Below are 22488 nucleotides of genomic sequence, written 5' to 3'. Positions count from 1 at the left end.
GCCGGCGCCGCGGGGACCTGTAGGGGGCGGGAGGTGCTGGCGGCGCGTGATCCTGGGGCCTTTCTGCCGCGCGCATAGGTACGGGGGGTGGGGAGGTCGGGGGGTTCGCTGGCGCCCCGCGGCCGCCCGCACTCCGGATCCCGAACCCCGAGCCCCGATCTCCGGGCTGCCTGGCCCTTCTGGCGGGTGGGCAGCGCGGGGGCGCCGAGAGGAGGGGCCGCGGCCAGGAGCGCCTCATCGCGGCCTCCCTGCGCGCTGGCCCGGCCCAGGTTGACCCCGTGCCTGTGCCAGCCAGTTCCCAGCCCCCTGGCACCGAGGCCAGACACTCCCCGGGCCCTGGACGGTAACCGATCGCTCCCTGGCCCTCTCTCCTGCCCCGCTGACCTGCCGAGGCCGCTTCCTACACCATCACCACCACCACCCTCGGGTCATAGCGGGCGACTCTGGACTTCCTGCCTGAGCCTTCTGTGGGCACATTCCAACCCCTGCCCCACCCCGGGCCCACTTCCGGCCTCTTCTGGACCTTTCAGAGATAGGAGAGGGGGCCTTGGCAGTGGAGGGCCCAGTCCCCTGGGAACAAGGGATAGGGTCTCAGGCCGCTGTCCTTGGTTCCGAGCGCTTAGATGCCTCGCCCCAGGCTTCCAGATACGCTTCAGAGAAACCATGAGCGGGAACCTGTGCAGGCCCAGCCCAAGATACTGAGAGCTGAGGAAAGACAGATTGTACAGACCATCGGGGGCGGGGGGGGGGGGGGTTCTCTGTAGGGACTTCTCTCTACCAGAGAAGCTTTAAAACACTCCACTGTGCTCCCAGAAGGATGACAGGTGGCGAGTGAGCATTTGAAACCATGTCCCTGAGGACATTCATCTTGGAGATACAGTTTTGATGGACCAAGGGCTGTCTTGTGGAGGGGTTAGGCCTCGTTTAATTTTCCTGCAGGGTGTTATGCGGACCAGTGTGTAGAGGCTCCTGGAAGGCCCGGTTAGCTTAGTGGAAGGATCCATTTAACAGTGTGAACTCCCTATCCCTGGAAGGAATAAGCAGAGACAGTCCAGGTAGTTTTTTATTGATTGATTGGTTTTTAGAGAGAGAGAGAGAGAGAAAGAAAGGGAGAGAGAGAGAAACATCAACCGGTTGCTCCACCCACTCATGGATTCATTGGTTGCCTCTTGTATGTGCCCTGATTGGAGATTGAATCCAAAACCTTGGTGTATCGGGGTGACGTTGTAACCAAATGAGCTACCTGGTTAGGGTCAGTGGAGGTGATTTTTCCTGCCCCGCTGACCCACTGTGCACGAGATAAGGATTAGAGTAAATGCTGCCAGGGTCCGCCCGTTCAGACCCTGCAGTCCTCTGATAGTCCGAGTTGTCTCCTGTGGGAGGAGTTTGAAAGCCACTTGTTAAATTCTCACTGCGTCTTTTGGAAACTTGCCCAGCTCTGGACTTCTGCATGATCGGGTTACTTTTGAGCTGTCACGGTGACAATTCCTTCATTTCAGTCTCATTATTACTATAGCAACTGCCTTATTTGTACACTCTCCTTGACGCCTGAGCTTCCTCACCTGAGTTATTTAAGTTTCTCTTCCATGAGACGTCACTGTTCAAGAAACTGAAGGCTTTGAAGTCCTGCTACCCTCTCTCTCTTTTTTTTGAAACTTTTCAACTTTCTAGAAAGCTCTTTTGAAGTCTACCATTCGCTTAACCACACTGGGTCACATGCTCTTTTGTGGGTTTCAGAGATAATCTATTCCTTGTGTTTATTTTAGGGCTAAGGCACTGCTGTTTGAACGGGAAGCTTCAAAAAGTTTAAAAGTGTCTTCAGAATGGCTTTGAAGCACACAAGCTAGAAATCACCCCAGAACGGTGCCATCCGTCAGCATGCATCTCCCCTATTGCGCTTTCCTGGCGAGGTCTTTGAAGGGGTCATTCTGCCGAGAGCCAGAGAGCTGATGCTCACGGGACCAGATTAGCGGAGCTGGCTTTTCTGGTAGAATTCTCTGGCTTCATTATCTTCTCTCCCAGGGTTCTCAGAGGCACCCATGGAACTGAAGGGCTTGCCAAGAGGGAAGTGGCACCTTCCTGTTGAATGAACACAAAGCAAGTGACAGTTGCGACTGAAAACACTTCAGACCTCCCACATCTGGACTCACCGGATCGGGGACACAGAGGAGCGGTCACTGCTGGGGAGGAAGAAGCCACAACTGGAAAAGAAAACCCAAATAAAGAGAATGAGCGCGACCTGAAAGTCAATGGCCACCTCAACAGAGAGGAAGTCAGCCTCCTGGTGAGTAGCCAGGCCTGCTGTGGTTTAAGTTCCTGCCAGGCTGCTGGGCTGATATTTTGGGTTAACTGAACATCCCCAGCCAGACTGTCTTGATTTTATTAAGGGGGGAAAAAAAGCCATTTTCTTCAGAGCAGCTGAGTCAAACATGTGAGCCGTTTCTCACCAAAGCTGGTGTGCTGTAACTCTGCCAGCTTCGTGCAGTGTTCCAACGAGTCGGGCGTGGCTGGTAGATTGTACAGAAGATCATCGTGGCCGATCATGCATCTGGCTTTGATAATAATGTGGGCGGTGGAGCCCTCGCTTTTGAAAGCTAAGAAATGGTTGCGCTGCAGGATGACACCACGAGAAGGGCTTGGCCAGTCTTCAGTGTGGCTGCTGCCGGGTATTGCACAATGTCCGCCTGCAGCTCCGGTCCCTCGGCATCCCCAAATGGGTTAAGCCTCTCTCGTAATTTGGCTCAGCAAACACGAATGGAGGAGATGAAAGCGAAAGGCCTGGTTTAAACAGACTGAGCAGGGTTAGTGCCTGATGATGTATGTGGGGAAGTCGAACAGATGGCGCAGTTCAAAATGACCCCCAGGTTCTCTTATGTGCACTTGGAAGCGGGGGGGGGGGGGGGGGGGTGCTTTTACCCCAAGGACATAGGCCAGGGCAGACGGGCCCAGCAGTGGGGTTTCTGAGTTGAGTCTGAAACACTTGGGGGCTTTCTGATCGGGACCTGCCCTGAAGCCAGTGGCACATCTGGAAGCCAGGAAGGCGGGGGGACTAGAAACTGGGTTTGTGCTGGTCATCAGAAAGACCAGGTGGGAGCCAGAGGGGGTGAGAGGGAGGGGACGGGCGGGGGGGGGGGTGGGGGAGCACAGGTGACAGAGCGTCACAGCTCCTCCTCCTTAGGCTCTCACCTGACAGGTGTGCTCGCAGAGGTTTGCAAGTAAAACTCAGGAAGCCTTTGTAGAGTTTGCCTTGCGATCTTAAAGAGGCTATTATAATTATATGGCAGAGCAGACCATAAGACTAGGGAAGAACAGAGGGTTATGGAAATTGAGAAGAGGGATTCCTCTGGGCATCCGCAGTTTGATGAGGGGTCGTGTTTGAGTTCATCCCCGTCAGGGTTTGTAGGCAGAGCGGGGCCCGGTGCGTCTCTGTGACCTTTAAAAGGCCCCCGTTTTCCCTGCACTGAAACATGGTTTATTTTCTCCCTCTTATCGCCGGGGCCCCAGCGCACACTTAGGCCCTCAGTAATGTTTGTTAAATGAATTGTAGGAATTTATGGATTCATTTAGAAGGGCTGTTTCGGGAGATCGTTGTGCGCCGCAGATGTGCGGGGTGCTTCTGAGACGTTCTGACTTACTTGGCTGCCAGGGCCTTGAAAGACAGTTTACCAAACCATGTGAGTACATAGTTCCAGCTCGATGTCTCCAGGAAGAGGCGTCCCTGTGGGCACTCGTCTTTCCTGTCTGAGTTTCTCAGATGGTTTGACTGCTGGATAGAGGCCTATTTTTAGTTCGACTCAACTGCACTTAAGAAATGGTTTTATCTATTTGTCGCCACTGGGTTCTTCTTCCTCGGGGGCCAGAGAGGCTTTGCAAATACCGAGTCATGAGCTGTAATGAGCTCTCGGGCTGGGAAACAGGGAGTCGTGCCTTTGGCTGATCCCGGATGAAAGGCAACAGCTCTGCTCTGTTCTCTTGCCAGGTGGAATTACTTCTTCCTCTACGATGGTTCAAAGGTAAAGGAAGAAGGCGACCCAACAAGAGCTGGCATTTGTTACTTCTATCCTTCTCAGGTGAGCCACCCAGCGTGCCTTGGTTTTGTGGGGATCCATCCACGGAACAGAACTTATGCCTCAACGTGGTGACTTTTCAAAAGTATAGGGTTTACACTGGGACAGTTTTCTTTGGATAATCCAGGCGCTTGGCGCTTCTACTCTCTTAGACTTGGTTGTAGTAGTTCTTGTTCTGGTCTTTAAACTCCCAGCTCAGTGCTTCCATCTTATCTGGCTCTTACCATCACGATTTTCTCTCTGCCCCATTGCTCCCAATTTTTGATCGGCTCGTTAAAAAAAACCAAAACCTTTTATTCAAACATATACAAAAGTATCATGAACCCTTACATGCCTGTCACCAGCTTTAACAGTTATCAACACTTGGCCAATTTTATATGACCCTACCTAAACTCTCTGCCCTTTTATGCTTGGAGTATTTTGAAGCAATTCCTAGACATTGTGTTACCTCATCAGTATCAAGTAACCTCTCTAACTGAAAAGGACTTTTCTTATTTAAAATCACACCTAACAGCAGTTACAATAATTAGTAACAATAATTCCTTAGTATCGTCAGATAGTGTCTATATTCAAATTTTGCCTAATTGCTTAGATGTTGCCTAGACCTAGTTTCCTTTCTTCTCTCCTTCCTTCCCCCTTTCTCGCTCTTTTTCCTGATCAGGACCCAATCAAGGTTCGCTGTTCCATTGGGTGATGTTGTGTGTTAAGTCCCTTTCACTGTGTAGCCCTCCTCACCCACCCCTCCTCTTTCCCCCTCTATGCATTGTTAGGAAGAAACCAGGCCATTTGTGCAATAGAACGGGAGCCTGTCCCACGCTCTGGGCTTGCTGATGACTTCCTCCTGGTGGTGTCATTTAACGTCTTCTATCCACCGGGTTTCCTTTAAATCGGTGGTAAGATCTAGAGCCTTGGTGAGGTTCAAGTTCATTTCTTTTAGGCAAGAATTTTTCATAGGTGGTGTGTACATTTTCTGTTCATCACATAATGCCTGGCTGCCCCACAGCTGAGTTAATGCTAAGATCCATTAGGGCAGCGGTTCTCAACCTGTGGGTCGAGACCCCTTTGGGGGTCGAACGACCCTTTCACAGGGGTCACCTAAATACATCCTTCATATCAGATATTTACATTACGATTCATAACAATAGCAACATGACAGTTATGAAGAAGCAACGAAAATAATTTTATGGTTGGGGGTCACCACAACATGAGGAACTGTATTAAAGGGTCTCGGCATTAGGAAGGTTGAGAACCACTGCCTTAAGGGGGTCTGTAAATTCGCTCACGTGATTACCCTCTGATTGGATAATTGGGATTCATCTAGGCTGCTCTGGCCACTCTGCAGGGGATCTGAATAGGGATGAAAGGCTCATGCTTCTATCCATGCTGGGGGTTAAATTCTAGGGTATAATCGTAGGGAGAAAAATGCAGTTCTGTGGAATCATCTTATGTGTTCACTGTGGGTGTTCAGGCAGGAGTCCACAGACTTTGTCTGAAAACAGCTAAATATTTTAGGCTTTGTAAGAAGCCACAGATGGTCCTCATCACATATTCTTTGTTGCTGTTTTGACAACCCTTAAAGAAATTCTTAGTTCACAGGCCACATAAAAATAGGCCGCCGACTGGATCTGGCCTGCAGACCATGTCTGCTCTAAGGAATGGCACAAGAGCCCAGCAATTTCAACTTCCTGTCTGGCATTTGCTGCTTTCCCATAGACCCTGCTTGACCAGCGGGAGCTGCTCTGTGGCCAGATTGCTGGGGTGGTCCGCTGTATCTCCGACATCTCTGGCACGCCTCCCACTCTCATCCGGCTGCGGAAACTGAAGTTCGCCATCAAGGTCGATGGAGATTACCTTTGGGTGAGTTTCACAGGCAGAACCAGTGCCTCTACCACGAGTCATGGTCTGGGTGATAAGTATGGTGACGGTAAGGTTTGGAAAGCCTGTGCTGTTCGAGGGTCAACTGTATGAATATTTACTATAAACTCTTTCGACTGTTTGGTATGTCAGAAAAAATTCATAATGAAATGCTGGAAATAATACCAACAAAGATGAATATCCTTCCTTACATTTGAACACCCCTTCTGCTCAGAAATACTTTGAGATAAGTGTAGGCGGGCACTTGAGCGTATACGGTACTACTGTATGTCAAGAAATGGTTGTTCTTTTTGTTCTTCTTTTTAACGGTTCTTTGAAACCTGACGTACATGCATCAATGTTTTCCAGTTTCTGGGTCATTTATCCAGGAAGTGTGGAAGTATAAAGAAGTAAAGATGGGGCTTAAAAACTCAATTTGCATCACAGAATAGAAAGAATTTCTATAGGCTGGTTTCAGTCTTTCAAAGGAGAGGAGGAACCAGCCATGATATGTCAGAAATGTTTGGAGAGTTCATCATAGGAGTGAAATAATACATATAACATTCCTCTCTGCAGGCTCTGTCATGCTTACGTTTGTGAGATTCATCCATGTTGCGTGTATGGGCAGTGCCTTCCCTTTCATTGTTGAACCTCATTCCGTTGTCTGAAGACATCACAGTCTGCTTATTCATTCTCCTTTATTTAAAAAAAATATATATTTTTTATTTGATTTTAAAGAAAGGGGAAGGGAGAAGGAGAGAGAGAGAAACGTTGAGCCCACAACCCAGGCATGTGCCCTGACCTGAAATTGAACGGCGACCTCTCAGTACACGGCGCGATGCTCAACCAACTGAGCCACACTGGCCAGGGCTCAGTCTCCTTTTCCCGGACACATGAACTGTTCCCAGTTCAGGGCATTTAAGAATAAGGCTCCTAGGAACATGCCTATATGAGTCTTTTCATGGACATAAGTTTTCATTTCTCGTGAGTAAATATCTCCGTGTGGAATCGCCGGGTCCTGGAGTCGGTGTGTGTTAATTTTATAAGAAACCGCCAGCCCTTTCCCCAAAGTGATTGCGCCATTTTACATTCCCTCCAACGACGTGTGAGAATTCGGTGCTTTTACATCCTCGTCCACACCGGTGTTGGCAGATGTTTAATTGTAGCCATTCAGCTGGATGTGCCGTGGTAGCTCATTGTAGTTCCATTTGCATTTCCCTAATGACTGATGGTATTCAGGCTTTTTCATGGGCTTGAGGCCATTTGTATGTCTTCCTTTGTGAAGTGTCTACCCAAAGCTTTTGTCCATTTTGTAAATTGGTTTTGTTTTTTTTTAAATTGAGTTGTAGGGTTTTTTTATATATATCCTGGATACAAGTTCTTTTGTCTGATACATATTTTAAAGATATTTTCTCCCACTTTGCAGTACTCCTATTGATTTTCCTAATGATGTCTTCTGATGAGCAGATGGTTTTCATTTCAATGAAGTCGAATTTATCAATCTTATGGTTATTGCTTTCAGTATCCTGTCTAAAACCATTGCCTACCTCAGTGGAGAAGATGTTCCCAATTTGAGGGGAAGTTTCTAGTGTTTGCTTTTAAACTTGAGTCAATAATCCGTCTTGGATTAATGCTTGTGCTTGGATGTGAAGTAGAGGTCAAGGGCCCTTTGGCTGCATACAGATACTCAGTGGTTCCAGCACCATTGCTGCACAACTCCCCTTTCCTATTGGATCCTTCCCTGTTCGGCTCCTCTGTCAAAGGTCAGGGACCACTTAAGCGAGGCTGAGTCTCTGGGCTGCCTGTCCTTCCATTGGTCTCTCTGAAGATCTTAGAGGGGCAGCACACTCTCAAAATCAGGTAGGGTAAGTCTTTTTCTTTTGCAAGTTAGCTTTGCACATTTCAGGTCCTTTGTGTTTCTGTAGTGGAATCAGTTTGTCATTTTCTAAAGCAAAGCTGGTGGGGTTGTGATCAGAATGGCATCTGATCTACAGCTCAGCTGGGGAAGCAGCAGGCTCTTAATCCGCGGTTGGCTCACATCAGTGAAGATGTAACTCCTGGATTACATCAGGAGGAAAACAAAGGCCCCTGCCTCGGCAGCGTACATTCAGAGGGCGTTTGGAAATTTCCCTCCTGCCAGGGTTTGTTTGCTCCTTTGTTTATGTGTCTGATGATTCCCTGAGGAAAGGTTCCTAGAGGTAGAATTGCTGAGTCAAAGGACATGAACAATTTTCAGGCTCTTTGAGCATATGGCGAGATGCTTTCTAGCAGAGCCAGTGCTTATTTTCGGGGAACGACGCTGCACCCCACATCTGGGGGCTCTGAGACGCGCGGGGATTTAGTCAGTTTCTGTCCTCAGAGCCCTTGGTCCAGCTTGGAGGTGCCGAGGCTCTTTGGGAAACAGTTTCAGCCCAGTGTTTGCAGTGAACCCGTATTAGACAGTTAGAGTCCAAATAACAGGCCTAACACTGTGCTGGGTCCGAAAAGAGGTCAGCGTTGGCTGGGTGGTCAGGGCAAGCTGCATGGAGGTGCTAGCATCTGTGATGGGCACTGAAGGGATGGGAGGGCGCTGGGCCAATGAACAGGAAGGAGGGCATCTCAGGTTGGGCGACGTGTACTAGACCTTGTTCTCTGCGGAGACCAGCTTGGCTGGAGTGGAGGGTGTGGGCTGGGCAGTAGGTCAGTTTCAATGGGCTATGGGGTCTGGCTGTGGCGAGCCCTGGATGCAGGGATTCGGGGCTTGGACTCAATCCAGGAAAACGCCTGTGTCCGTTTCCCTCGTTACAGGTGCTGGGCTGTGCTGTGGAGCTCCCCGATATCAGCTGCCAGCAGTTTCTGCACCAGCTCATTGGATTTTTTAACTTCTACAATGGACCTGTTTCTCTGGCTTACAAGGTATTGAGGAGCCTTGATGTGGCATCTCTTGTGCAAAACCAGAATTGTCGGAACACAGCACTTACTAGCACACTAGGGTCTGTTCCACTCTACACGGACACACTGTGTCCAGCCCCCAGGTCGGGGACTCCTGGAGCCCCTCTCAGATGCCTCTGTTCCCCAGTGGCGTAGGTCACAGTCATTCCAAGGGTTTGCCTCAATCTCCTCCCACTGGGGTAGGTGGGAAGGGCAGGGCCCCGAGTGTGGTGGGGAGGCTGTCAGGGTAGGCAGTTCCCTGTGTGAGGAGTAAGTGTGTGGTAGTTGGGATCCTTACCGAAGAGGTGTCTCCCAGAATCTCAGCTCCTAAACTCAGGCTGTTTCTGTTTCAGAATTGTTCTCAGGAGGAACTGAGCGCCGAGTGGGACACCTTCATTGAACAAATTCTGAAAAACACCAGTGATCTGCATAAGATCTTCACTTCCCTCTGGAACTTGGACCGGACTAAAGTAATTCGCCTCCCCCTTCTCCTTTCACGTATGGGAGTCGAGCTTGACACCTTTGTCCCTCCCCCTTGAGATGAACTGTATATGGAGAGAGGTGATGGATGTGTCACTTCTCAGTCACGGTGGTTAAATTCCATGCTGCTGCTCACCAGCTCTGTGAGCCTGGACAAGTCAAGGCGCCTCTCGGAACCTCACTCTTCCTATCCATAAAATGGGGTCATCATACCGCCTCCCAGCACTGTTTTGATGATGAAACAAGACAATACCTAAATGACACAAAGTAAATACTTAGTAACGGTAGTACTATTTTGCTAATGTCCCAGAAATATTGAACTAAGTCATCTAAGGCCCTTCTCTCTTGATATTAACATGATACAATTATTCTCACCATTAGAAGTGCCCACTGCTAACACTGTACAGACAAGGTCGCCATATCTGGGAGGGAGTGGCTGAGAAGTGTTTCGCCTCTGAGCCACTCCGTCCGCCACTGGCATTCAGTGACACGTAGGCTGCTCGTGTGGCTGGCCTGGCCACCTGCGCTGTCTGTAGCTCTGTGGCCTTGATCTTAGTGAACATCACATCCTCACTGTGCAGTGTTTTTAGGGACTTTCCGCAACTGACTTCTTACAAGGAAGGTGGAACTGAGGCGTATCCCGAGTGAAAGCCATGATGTTTTCACTTCATGTCATGGAAGAGAGGCCTGGCTGCCCTCAGGCATCCCGTCAGCTGGTCCCAGGGGCACATGCTTCAGAGGGAGGCTGGGGGTGCGGCGGGGTGGGCATCACCTGGCACCATGACTTGCATTTGAGACCTGCCGGCCTCCTGCCTGCTGCCTGCTGGTCTCAGCACGGATAGTCAGGGTCTCCTGGTCAGTGTGTGTGTCCCCTGGGAACCGCCACATGCCCTGTTCACTGCGCCCTCCAAGAACTTGGCATTTAGAGGTGTGGGGAGTTCTGGGTCTAGAGAAGACTCGGACTTTACCAGGTGACACGGTCTCCTTTTTCCAGGCTTTGGGTTAGGGCCTGCCCACAATCTACAGTCCCCTTCCCTTTCCTTCCCGGCCTGGAAGCTTGCTAACCTGTGGACATGCTTCTTGCCTGCACAGGTGGAGCCCCTGCTCTTGCTGAAGGCGGCCCTCATCCTGCAGACCTGCCAGCGCTGCCCTCACGTGCTAGCCGGCTGCATCCTCTACAAAGGCCTGTGAGTACCGCCAGAGCCTCTCCCCCTCCCCGTCCCCTGCAGCCAGATCATGCCGCCCCAGGCCGTAGGCGGGAACTCCTCGGGCCAGTTCCAAGTGGGCTGGTTTGGCAAATAGCAGGTAGTTCAGGTTTGATTGAGGCTACGTTCCTGACTTTGAGCAAAGCTGGGACGTTAGAAACTGTTGTGTCCAGAAAACAGTCAGGAATAGAAAAGCCAGGCATTTATTTATTGAGGTGACATCAGTTCACAAAACCATACAGGTTGCAAGTGTACAACTCGATAAAACGTCATCTGCACGCTGCACCGTGCGCCCATCGCCCCACGCAAAGTGGTAGTGCTGCTTCTCCTCCGACTCCTGCAGCCTCTTGGCTGACCGCCTCTTGCTGGGCTCTGAGATCTCTATACTCTTCACGCACTTGGAGGGCCTCTTCATGAGCCCGAGTGCCTAAGAGGCCCTCCACGCATCTTCCAGGGCCTCTCTCCTCGTGGAGGGTTCGCCCTTACAGCCCAGGGCAGGCAGGGCTGGGGCGCTGTGCCCAGAGCTTTCTGACGGCCGAGGGATGTGTGGCTGGCGTAACTCTCCAGCCCCTGAGGGACTCGGGTCTTCAGGCTGTGTCCCCAGTCCGGGCGGCTTCTCTCTCTCCCAGCCCTGAGATTTTCTCCGTCCATATTGGTCTACCTCATAGTAGCTGCACATTTATTGGTTATTTTAAATATTAATTTAACAATTCATGAACAGTTAAGTGATTAATTTAACTGTTCTCTTTTTGACGGAAATTTAAATTGTTTACCCTTTTTTTCTTAAGACGATTTTACCTTTTTTTCTCTGTAATGAACATTCTTCTGCATATTTCTTGGTACAAGCCAGTCACGGGGTTGGGACATTTGAAATTTTAATGGAAATCGCCAGAGTGCCCTCCGTGAGGGCTTTACCAGTTGACACTTTCACCAGCTGTGTCCCCAGGATCCAGGCCAACGAGGGGGTGAGGGATCTTTTCAGTCCAGAGTCCTGCAGTCTATTTCTTCTCACACTGTCCTTGTTCCTGTGTCTGACCTCCTAGGATTGTGAGCACCCAGCTCCCACCCTCCCTCACGGCCAAGGTCCTGCTTCATCGAGCTGCACCTCGGGACCAGGTAGGGCTCAGCCACCCATCTGGCTGGAAGCTTCCGCACCAGGCAACCCTGGGAGACTGGTCCGCCCGGGATGGACAGGCGCTGCGGGGGCGGTCACCTCCCTTCATCTTGTCAGGACCCCAGGCCTGTCAGTGTCATTTCCTCACGAGTGACTTCTCCAGCAAGGCTGGCAGAAAAGCTTGCTTTACACGTGGTGGGCCTGGAGAGTTGGTTTTTCTTCAATCCAAGTGCAACTATGAGAACTTGACTTCCCTCAACGCTGGACTTTATGTCAAAGAGATGAATTTTTTTAAATACATTTTTATTGAGTTCAGAGAGGGAGAGATAGAAACATCAGTGATGAGAGAGAATCACTGATCGGCTGCCTCCTGCATGCCCCCACTGAGGATTGAGCTCGCAACCCAGGCATGTGCCCTGACTGGGAATTGAACCATGACCTGGTTCATAGGTTGACGCTCAACCACTGAGCCACACCGGCCAGGCAAGTTGTTGGATTTTCATAGATGCTAAAGGATGACTTAGGAAATCAAATACTCTTAAAATACTTCCATTGCATATTTACTTAGCTGCTTTTATAATGAGAAAACACACACATGGATGCTCATTGAGAATCAAATTGCCCACAGTTGCACTGTGCATTGGTGATCACTTCTTTCATTTTACTTGATTCGTCTTAACATAGGTCACAGGTTTAAATGTATCGCAGGGCTAGCTCTTTGCACTTATTAAATCAGTAGCCATTTAGAACGATGGCAGGGCTCCTGTCCGGCTCCTTCCCCTCTGCTGGTGGAGGTGTCGTTAGAACAGTCTTTCTGGTGAACTATTTATCACGAGGGTCGCAGGACCTTCACGTTTTTGTCATCCCGGAATGTGTGTGAGTACTGGGCCAGGGCTATGGCAAAGGAGGCCGGATTCTAGAAGGTTCTCTGAACGTACAGAAGAAAACACGAAGCCCCACTTTCACCCCCAGAGGGGAGACGCTGAGAAATCAGCACGTAAAGCCTGATGTGAGTGGGTGGAGGCGGGTTTCACCTGCCCCGCAAGGTGGTGAGCAGGCAGCGAGGACAGCCTCCCTTCCATCTGCTTCACAGCTGGCACGTGCTGGGGACAAGCATCTGGGACAAACTTACTTTATGAGCAGATGGCCTAGCGCAGTCCCGATGGTTAGCGGGAGGAGAGTGGTACCCAGCGCCAACTGGTGTGTGTGTTTATTTGCAGAGAATACCTACAGGAGGGGATGCCCTGCGGGAGCGTGGTAAGTCGTGAGGCGCATTGAGGATGTGGTCCTTTATACTTCCTGTCCCTGTGCAGTCCTGTGAACGTGTCCCAGATGCTATTTCATCTGCTCAGAAGATTAGGGAAATGGATGGAACAGAGCTTCGAGTAGTGTTAGCCATGGAAATCCTAACTGCAAATAAGGCTCATGATTTTAGGCACATCTTCTTTAAAAATTAAACTTACTGGGTGACATCGGTTAATAACGTTAACCATTGGTTAGTAAGTTACAGTTCTGTAACAGGTTTTCTGTATCCTGCATTGTGTAGGCGCACCCTTTAGATCCCCCTTTCCAATTCCTCCTTAACTCACTATAGTGAGACGGCTCAGACAGGTTCCGGGGGGACCCTGACTGGGAGAGGGCCAGACGCATGGCCAGTGCCCGGAGGACCTGTGCAGGACTGGACACGTGCCCAGGAGGGCTGTTTTGTGTTATTTTGAAGCATAAGTTGGGGCACTTTCCTATTTTCAGCTGGAACTGCTTTTCCCCCCGTTTATATCTTCAGAGCCACTAAATTTTCTTCCACCGGTGTCACCTCCACAGCTGGGAGCAAAGGTGTCCCCGTGGGCTCTTCCTTGCTGACCACAGAAATCGTGGCTGCAGTTTTGTGCTTCTGTCTGGGCTGAGGAGTGTGTCACAGCTCTGCTCTCTGGCCCGGCATATTGGGGTACCTGTGTCACCCCATGGACAGTTACTCCCCCTCTCTTCTCTGGTCCAGGGGGGCCTTCCATGTTGCTTTGTGATTCCAGGAGCCGTCCTGCCCCCGAATGTCCACATCATGCCTGTTTTCGTGACAGAAGAGGAAGCTGCCAGTCTCCATGAGTTCCCAGGGGAGCCTGTGGCCAGGTAGGGGAGCACCGGGTTTCCCCTTAAACCACGCTTTAGGGGCTCCCTCTCATGGGTTTATGCGCGAAAGCCCCTAGGTCCTAGGACGTCCCATCCGTCCTTCACTCCCTCTTCTCCGTGCTCTGCCCTGGAAGGGGCTCCTGGGACTTCAGCAGAGACATAAGAGGCAGCCGGTATGGTGACAGGAGTGTGGGTTTCAGGACCCCAATCTGTTACTTATCTGCTATATGACCTTGGGCAAGTGCGTTCACTACCCGAGCCTTAGTTTTTATAAAATGGACCCAGTAATACCTACTTTCTGGGCTCCTGGTGAAAGCTGAAACAGTGTTAGTGTAATGCCCGGTGTGGGGTGACTTAGAGTAGACCCCAAATGCGGCTGACTCAGTGGGGCCTGCCGTTTCCAGTCGATGATCCTGACATCACTGGTGAAGCCCGAGGGCCAGGCATCGCCTCATTTTTACGCCTGTGGTTTGGCCTCTTAAGCTCTGAGGCCCCAGTCACCGATGCGGTGCTTTAGTCTCCCCGGGGAAGGGCACGTGCCCTGTCTGTCGCTGTGTCATATCTTCCCTGTTTGCCAGCCCCCCCGCATCTCCAGCCGGACTCCAGGGGTGCTCTGCTCGGCATTCTCCAAAGGGTTGCAGCCCCTCTGCCCTGAAAGACCTGCACGAGGAGGCCGTGGCCTGGCCGTGGGCAGCCACCCCTGAGCCCAGGCCCGCTGACGCCGCTTGGCCAAATGGCAGTGGGGAGAGTGGACACCCCTCCGACCGTGGCCCGGAGAGCACCCAGCCTGCAGACCCGCAGGCCACTGCCAGGGACCAGAGTCCTGGCCTCCGCCGCTCCCCAGTGACGGGGAGGGAACCCGGTCGGCCCAGGGGGAACGAGCTGGACTTGTCTGAAATCCACATTCCAGAAGCTCGGGAAACGGAAACAGCCTCAGGTTCTCCTGCCTTCTCCAACGGGTGTGTCCCAGATGGCGGGGGTCCTTGTCCCAAGGAATCTGTCAGCAACTCTGGCCACCCGGAACCTAAGGAGGCCCTGCCTGGGGACACAGCCATCACGGGCCTCCTCTCTCCCTCCGCTCCTGACACGCTCACCCAGAATGGAGCCCTCGAGCAGCACGAAGACCTCTCAGGGGACAGTAGCCACGCCCCACTCCCCGGAAGTACACGCAGGCCATTGTCATTGCCTTGCCCAGATTCAAGGCAGAGAGGAACTAAGCTTCCGGAGCGGGGGGAAGGCACGGAGCCGTGTGCGGATGGGGTTCAGGAGGCCCGCTCAGCCCCCGGCCTGGAATGCCACTCGGGCTGTGCAGACCTTCCAGACGACAGCCCCTCCACAGACAGCACTGACCCCGGGGCGACCCCAGCACACCAGGGAGAACTCGTGCGCATGAACCTCTACACTCACAGTGTCAAAGGGCTGGTGCTGTCCCTGCTGGCCGAGGAGCCACTGCTGGGAGACGGCGCGGCCATCGAGGAGGTGGTGAGTGCTCCGCCCTGCCCCAGCCCCTGGGAACGCGGGCAGGGAGGGTGCTCCCTGACGCCGAGCAGGAGGGGACAGGGCTCCGTGCTGCGTGCCCCGGTGAAAGGCCCTTGCTGATTCGGTGGGCATGGGCATGCCTGCCTCCCTGGGTGTGTGGGGGTGAGTGAGAGCAAGCCCAGGGCATGGCTTGTTTTGCATGTTCCTGCTTCTTCCAGTGTCTTGGACACGGAAGACCAAGTTAGAGTCTTGATTCTGGCTGTGGGACCAGGCACACAGGCCTTTGCCTCCGAGCCTCTGGTTCCTCGTCAGCAGTGCGAGGTGGTGACAGGCCCTACTGTTTTAGACAGTGTGGTCATGCGCACACGGCGTTGCTGTGCCATCGCCACCACTGTTGGCCTCACTTCTGAACCTGGGCAGCTCTAGGATCTGAGTCGTCTGGAGCCTGTCCCTGCATGGTCACAGCCAGTGTTGGGACTTCTTCAGAAGCTCCCCTTCCCTGCTTAGCATCCCCCCTCCCCTCACTGTACCACAGTGAGCTGGAAGCTCCTTCCTAGAGGGCCTGGGACGTCCCAAAGCCTAACTGGCTCCAGAAGCTCCTCTTAACTAACCCGTCCCAGCCCCTGCCCCACTTCCAGCAGTACCTTCTCTGGGGCCTACCCTGGAGATGCAGTTGCTATAGTAACAGCCTTATTGTCGTTGGCAGGGAGGTGGTAGCAATAGGAACAGGAGGTTGAAATTGCTGCAGGGTGAATGGTGTCCTGGGGCTTGCCTTGTTTTTGTTCTTAAATCTATTATTCTAAGCCGGTCTCATCAGCACGCAGGGCTGTGACCCTCCATAAAGGAGCAAGTCACCTTGCAGCGCAGAGGCAGAGGGATGGCAGCTTCCGTGCTCAGAGCCCCCGGCGAGACTGCTCCTCTGCAGACCTGCCTGTCGCTCCCCGTCCCTCAGACACGGTCACCATGTGGCTCCTCTGCTTCCATACCCTCCTTCACCACAGCTCTCAGCGCCGCCGCCACCTCCCCTGACAGCACAGGGACCACGGACTATACATCCCCTCTTCCTGCAAGGCTTTGGTTTTCAGGGTCTTTTCTGCTCAGTCTCCAGCTGTAGACAAATTATTTTGAAGGTCCAGTGTTTGGATGCAGTAAAGTAGATATGATAGCTCTTTTACCTTCCTCCCAAAAAGAAAAGGAAAAACTAGTTCAGGCTGCACTTGAAGAAGGAAGTAAGATGTATCCTGTAGACTCAGTGTGTGCTAACCACTTGACATCTATCCTTCAGCCAGCCTGAGGGAGGGCTCGGGGGCAGGCATTATATCTCCCATTTTACTAGCAAGAAAACAGGCCTCATTGAGATAAAGACCTAATGCAAGTAGCGGGCCCAGAATTCTTGCTCGTTTCTCCTCCCTACCCAGCCACTCTGTTCCCTACTGACCTGACCATAGAGTGGTCGGTGGGAAGGTGAGGAAAGGGGAGATGCCCGCCCTCCGTGGCTCTGGATACGTGGACACGCCCTTGGTGTGTCACAGCCCACCCATGTTCGGACAGCTGCCTCCATGGGCTTGCATGTAAAGTCAGGTGCGGTGTAGGGCAGGCCCCGGGAAGAGTGCAGCTACTGAAGACAACGCCTCTCTTCGGAAGAGTAGGGTGTGGTGACTGATGAGCTTGCTGGTCTGAGACTGGGGTGAAGGACCAGCCCGAAGGCTGCCCACCTCGCCATTTTGGGAGAGGGCCTCTATTGCCTCTTTGCCCCAGACCTGCTTTCCGCCCGCTGCTGTCTGGAAAGCAAGGCCCTGCAGGAGGGTAAGCTGCAGCTCCGCTGTGACAGTGACACCCCCTCCCCGGGGCTGTCACTCACAGGCAGGGCAGCCTGCTGTCATTTTGCCATCTTGTCTTTCAGCGGATCACCTGCCAGCTCTTTATGTCGGCCCAGGGTGGGCGGCTGGGAGGTGGGTGGGAGGGGATGAGCGGGGAGCAGCCAGGAAAGATGGGATTAGTTCAGAGGGAACAGACTGAACTCTCACCAGGGGGACTAGACTCCCACCAGGGGGCAGCATAGAGCTGCTGGTAGTTGCTGCTCCAAACCCAAAGGCCTCTCACTGACCTTCACAGGCAGGGATCACACCAGTTCTTCACGACTGCAGGGGACACCGAGCTGTCTGCATGCAGGCGGTGAGCTTGGGCTCAGGGCCAGAGTGAAATACGGACGTGCACCCTCCCCGTGAACCTGGGCTTCTGAGGGAATGTGTGTGGGCATCGCTGGTTCTGACCTTGTGGCTCTCACACTTGAGCCCCGCGCTTTGCTGTGGACTAGAAGCAGGAGGAGCCAGGAGTCAGGCCCAGCTCCGTGTCCCGGGGCTGCGGTGAGGACTGCGCATGTGTAGCATATACCAGGGGCTGGCAGACTCTAATGCCAAGGAGCACACAGCCGATATTTTCCGCTTTGCACAACTACTGAACTCTGCTATGACGGTTCTCAACCTTAGACAGTATGTAACTAGTGTGGCTGTGTCCCAGTAATGCTTTATTTATAGACACGGAAGTGGGAACTTCAATAATTTTCATGTGTCACGATATCATTCTTTTGATTTTTTTCCCCCTAACCATGTAAAAATATAAAAACTATTCTTAGTTCTCGGGCTATACAAAAACAGAATGGGCTGGGTTTGGCGCAGGCCGTGGTTTGTAGGCCCCGGCACATATGGAAGCACTTGGTTACTAGTAAATAACGCGCACGTCATCTGATCATTTTCATTTTCTTGCCTCTATAAAAATGCCTTCTCTCAGGGTGGCGCCTTAGAGTTTACAAAGGATTTTTGTAAATGTATTTTTATTGATTTCAGAGAGTGAGAGAGAGATATAAACACCAATGATGAGAATCACTGATGGGCTGCCTCCTGCACGCCCCACACTGGGGATCGAGCCTGCAACCCAGGCCTGTGCCCTGACTGGGAATCGAACCGTGACCTCCTGGTTCATAGGTCAATGCTCAACCACTGAGCCACACCAGCCGGGCAGGGAGGGTTTTTTAATACAAGTGCCGGGCCAGTCTTCTCAGCCGGGTGCCTCTGAACAGCGCACAGAAAACCATTTGACCGACAAGTCCCAGTCCTTGCAGCGCAGCGCATGTCTGTACTGTTCTAGACGCCCGGAGAGGGGAATTCCTTGCAGACAGTGGAGGTCTGGGGAGCCCAGGCCTGGCTGAGAGCCCGGGAGGGTGGGGGCCCGGTCGGCGGTGCTGGTGCTGGGCAATCGTGCAGCCTCCGTGGGAAAGTCGTGGCTGGAAGGAGAGGTGCGAGGGCCAACAGTGGCTATTTCTGGATGGTGAGATTATGGGCTATTTTTCTTTGCTTTTTCCTTCCTTTTAAAATGTATTTTTCTGCTCTCCTCTGTTTATTTTTCTATAATTTTACAACAGCATTAAAATATCAGGGCAGAAGTTAGCACTTCTCTAAAAATGGGTAAAAACGCTGGTCAGAGTCCTAAGTCAGTAGCCACGAGGTATTGTTTGGGTGACCGTTTGCTGGGCGCGGGGCCTGCGGATTCACTGCAGCGGGGCCGTGGGCTCCTTCGCAGTTCCACAGCAGCCTGGCCTCCCTGAACGGGCTGGAGGTCCACCTGAAGGAGACGCTGCCCAGGGACGAGGCCACCTCCTCCAGCAGAACCTACAACTTCACGCATTACGACCGCGTCCAGAACGTGCTGACGGGTAAGGAGCCGGCCCTGTGCGCAGCGGTGTGGCTGGGGCACCTCCTGGAGGGGGTGGTTAGGCCTGGGGCCAGTGAACGGAGGCCGCCGCCGCTCTGTCCAGAGCTGTCGGATGTGCAGTTAGCTAGGCTGCTGCTTCCTCACTTGCGGCCCCGCTCCCACGGCATTTAGAATTTGCTTCATGAGCACCTCCTTGCTCGTTTGTCCTTTTTTGGCTGTTTCTCCCGTGTCTGAGGGAAGCACACACATGTTCAAGTATCTGTGATAAGTTTCTGCCTAAAATTGTGATGCTCACAAACCAGTGTTGCTTACCATTGGGGGCAGTGCCTGCGCTGCTGCTTGGTGGCAGCTGCCAGGGCCCAGCTCCCTGCAGGCCTTTTCCCTCCCCCTTGACACCTGCGCGCGTGTCCAAGGCGACAGTCCCAGGCTGGGGAGATCTGGGAAGGAGTCCGCCACTCACAGCTCTGTGTCCTCTTCTGGAAGCGAACCTGCCTCAGGCGGCCACACCCCAGGACCGCCGCTTCCTGCAGGCCGTCCGCCTGATGCACTCAGACTTTGCCCAGCTGCCCTCCCTGTACGAGATGACCCTCAGGTGAGCCTTCCCCTCAGTCCTGCACAGGAATCACCTTCCCGGGGGCCCGGGTGGAGCCTTATTCATGAGGAACATTCCAGTTACTGCTGTTCGGGTCTTCTGTTATTCGCCCTGGTAGCTGCTATAACCTACTCACATGCTTTCCTGTGTCATGTGTTTTGGGGGTCCCATCCTGGGGCTCAGACCTGCTTTAGACATTGGGGGACAACGGTGAGGACAGCCTTGGGGAGAAGGGTCTCCGTCTCCTTGTCATAAACGATGCTGAAGCGAGGGATGGTCTTCTGACATCATCATGCTCATTATGGTCCTCAGCCTCCTCCCAGGCCTAGGAAGTAAACGTTTCCCCTCACCCAGCAGCACCCCAGAGATGCCCTTAGTTGTTAGTTTGGTGTGTATTACTCCCAGCTTTGTTGTTTTTAATTTTCTTTTTTTATATGAAATATAGATTAATATTTCTATGTTATTTTAAGTCTTTCTTCTAGAAAACAGGATCATACTCATGTACTGTTCACTAGTTCCTTTTCCATCCCATCGCATGCCCTAAACACCTCCATGCCAGCAGACAGATACCTGTTCATCATGATTGTGATTTGAGTATGTAACCAAGTGAATTCTCCTTTCTCCCCACATGCTTCTCTGTGAATCCAGTAGCAGAGCGTAAGGCAAGTGGGAAGGTCCGAGGGGAGTGCCTGCTGTGTGAATAAGTCCCATTTAGTCCTTGAGACGATCTGGAAATGTGCATTTTTCCCTCATTTTACAGATGGGGACATTGGAGCACAAGCAATAGCAGTGACTTGCCCCAGGGTACACTCTTTTAAAGTGGCAGGGCCAGGCTCTGACTCGAAAGTACATGTTCTCTCCACACGTTTCCAGTTTGGGGGGCCTCTACGGCAGGCACAGGCAGTCTGTGTGGTCTGAGATCTGCTGCAGCAGCGTCGGACTTCTCTTCTCTCTTCCCCTCCTAGGAATGCCTCCACGGCCGTGTACGCCTGCTGCAACCCCGTCCAGGAAACCTATTTCCAGCAGCTGGCGTCGGCCCCGCGGAGCTCCGGCTTCCCCAGCCCCCAGGACTCCGCCTTCAGCCTCCCGGGCAAAGCCAAGCAGAAGCTGCTGAAGCACGGGGTGAACTTACTGTGAACTGGGCCTCGGGGGGAAGGCCTCCCCGGGATGACTATCAAACGCAGTGCCCACCGAGGAAAATACCCCCCCGTTCATTTTCCCGGGAATGTTCCTCTCTAGGAAGTTATGACGTTGGCGTGTTGGATGCTCCTTTACAGATTGGAGGGGACGGGGTAGTTCTTCGGGTCCGCACACCTGGAGCACGTGATAAAGACCTTGGTTCGCCGGCAGTGCTAGGCCAGAACAGGCGCTTCGGCTCCTTGTACCAAAGAGGTCCGGGGCCGGTGAGATCCGTCACTGGGCTGAGGTGCCTGACATCTGCCGCTGCTCCATCCCAGCCTTAACATGGGCCACAGAATTCAGGTGGCGTTCTTTCTAGAACGTAGTTATCCCGAGTGTTTTCCAGCCCTGCCTGCAGGGGGCGATATGAGGTGTGAGCACTCAGAGAGGGGGCAGGTTTGTTAGCAAGCTGCCTGGCACACCACTTCCCAGTGGGATTGTCTTCTGAGTGGTGCTCCTGGGAGGGAGGGCTGGGGGCAGGGGGTGGGGGAGTAGCCACCTTGTCTGAAGTATTCTAGAACTAGACTCAAAACTTAAGAGCCCGGCCCTGGCCAGTTTGGCTCAGCGGATAGAGCGTCAGCCCGTGGACTGAAGGGTCTCGAGTTCGAAATTCCAGGTTGCAGGCTCGATCCCGGCAGGCTGCATGCGGGAGGCAACCAATCAGTGTGTCTCGGATCTGGGCTTTGCACCGCGTCCTCTTGAGTGAGTGTCCCCAAATGGGAGTTTCCAAAATGTTCTGGGGCAAAAGCAGACCTGTGCTTCTCAGTGTGGCTGTGTGTGAGGAACCACATTCATTTGTGTTTCGTGCCTATTACATCATAGTCAGACATGTTATGAAATGCGGTGCAGATCATAGGATGAAGCTATTTACCAAAGTCGTCTCAGTGTTTACTGGAAGATTCCATTTGAAAACTGCGATGTCAATAATTGCATCTCATGTGTCTGGCATGGTGTCTTTTTCTTGAAACAAGTTTCCAAAGGCTAAAATAAAACAGCCAAAATCGCCATTTTGTTCTGATTAATTAAAGAGGACCATGTCTAGTGACCAAGTTGAGGTGGGGGCTAAGGTGTTTTGTGTGTGTGCACGTACACACGTTTTGCCTGGCCACGTTTCTCCTTTTCGTGCCTGACCCAGGGCAGCCAGGGGAGGAAGGTGCACTTCAGAATGGTCTCTGCGTGGGCGACGGGGGCCAGCCAGCTGCTCCAAGGAGCACCAGCTTCCGCCAGCTCGCCCACAACCCCCTCCCCCCTCCCTCCTGCCACTGGCTGGCCCAGAGGGCCGTCTTCCCACAGGGATAAATATCTATCCTACCTCCAGCTAGGATAAATATCTACTTTCCTCCTTCTCTGCTAAGTTCTCCAAGAAAAAATTCACCCCAAGTCTCCACGCCAACCACGCAAGGAACCTTCAGGACTAACTCACACAGAACACGTCGCTTTTCCTCTCCCCTTGCGGGTATTTTTAAGCTGCCCAGCTTTTCCTTTGGCTCCAGAGCTGACGCCCCCAGAGTCGAGCTGGGTGGATTACAAGCTGTCGTGTGTTGAAACAGGGACAGTTTGGAGGCTGGACCCATTTTCATCCACCCACCGGAGCTCAGCGAACCGTCTGATTCAAGGACCCTTCACACAAGATGTTTCACCAGAAAATCGCTGCCTGCCGCTGGGCCTTCCTACACGGCAGGCCACTGGCAGATCTTAATCTTATTTGTTTTGCATCCAGAAACCTCTCCTCCCGTCTGATTTCCCAGGGCTGCCATTGCGTGAGAAATGCTT

At 52.5% G+C, this 22488-nt stretch overlaps 1 protein-coding gene across 5 annotated transcripts; it reads left to right on the top strand.

Annotated features, from left to right (window-relative positions):
- Positions 1–12: 12 nt before the first annotated feature.
- On the top strand, positions 13–21184 carry HPS4 (HPS4 biogenesis of lysosomal organelles complex 3 subunit 2). Of its 5 annotated transcripts, XM_070399394.1 has the most exons (15): positions 13–78; positions 1767–2284; positions 3980–4070; positions 5781–5924; positions 8709–8816; positions 9185–9301; positions 10404–10498; positions 11560–11632; positions 12851–12887; positions 13658–13754; positions 14333–15236; positions 18813–18945; positions 19428–19536; positions 20185–20198; positions 20502–20580. In XM_070399394.1, exons 2-14 carry the CDS (start codon positions 2250–2252, stop codon positions 20195–20197), a joined length of 1956 nt encoding a protein of 651 aa, XP_070255495.1. In that variant the 5' UTR covers positions 13–78; positions 1767–2249; the 3' UTR covers position 20198; positions 20502–20580. The 5 variants fall into 5 exon arrangements, with proteins under 5 accessions (XP_070255495.1, XP_070255492.1, XP_070255494.1 ...); XM_070399391.1 differs by lacking the exon at positions 20185–20198 and having other exon boundaries at positions 19358–19536; positions 20502–21184; XM_070399393.1 differs by lacking the exon at positions 20185–20198 and having other exon boundaries at positions 20502–20754.
- Positions 21185–22488: the final 1304 nt, after the last annotated feature.

The sequence above is a fragment of the Myotis yumanensis genome, unplaced genomic scaffold (genome assembly GCF_028538775.1).
Source record: "Myotis yumanensis isolate MYYU_CA2020_CCGP unplaced genomic scaffold, mMyoYum1.0.hap1 SCAF_19, whole genome shotgun sequence".
Lineage (NCBI taxonomy): Eukaryota > Metazoa > Chordata > Mammalia > Chiroptera > Vespertilionidae > Myotis > Myotis yumanensis.
The sequence above is the reverse complement of the archived record's forward strand: the minus strand, read 5'-3'. Positions and strand labels throughout refer to the sequence as shown.

Excerpts from the sequence above, each read along its gene's own strand:
- HPS4 (XM_070399391.1), top strand. The coding sequence starts at position 2,250 with ATGGCCACCTCAACAGAGAGGAAGTCAGCCTCCTG. Across the intron at positions 4,071-5,780 it reads GTTACTTCTATCCTTCTCAG|ACCCTGCTTGACCAGCGGGA; the intron begins GTGAGCCACCCA and ends GCTTTCCCATAG. Across the intron at positions 8,817-9,184 it reads CTGTTTCTCTGGCTTACAAG|AATTGTTCTCAGGAGGAACT; the intron begins GTATTGAGGAGC and ends TTTCTGTTTCAG.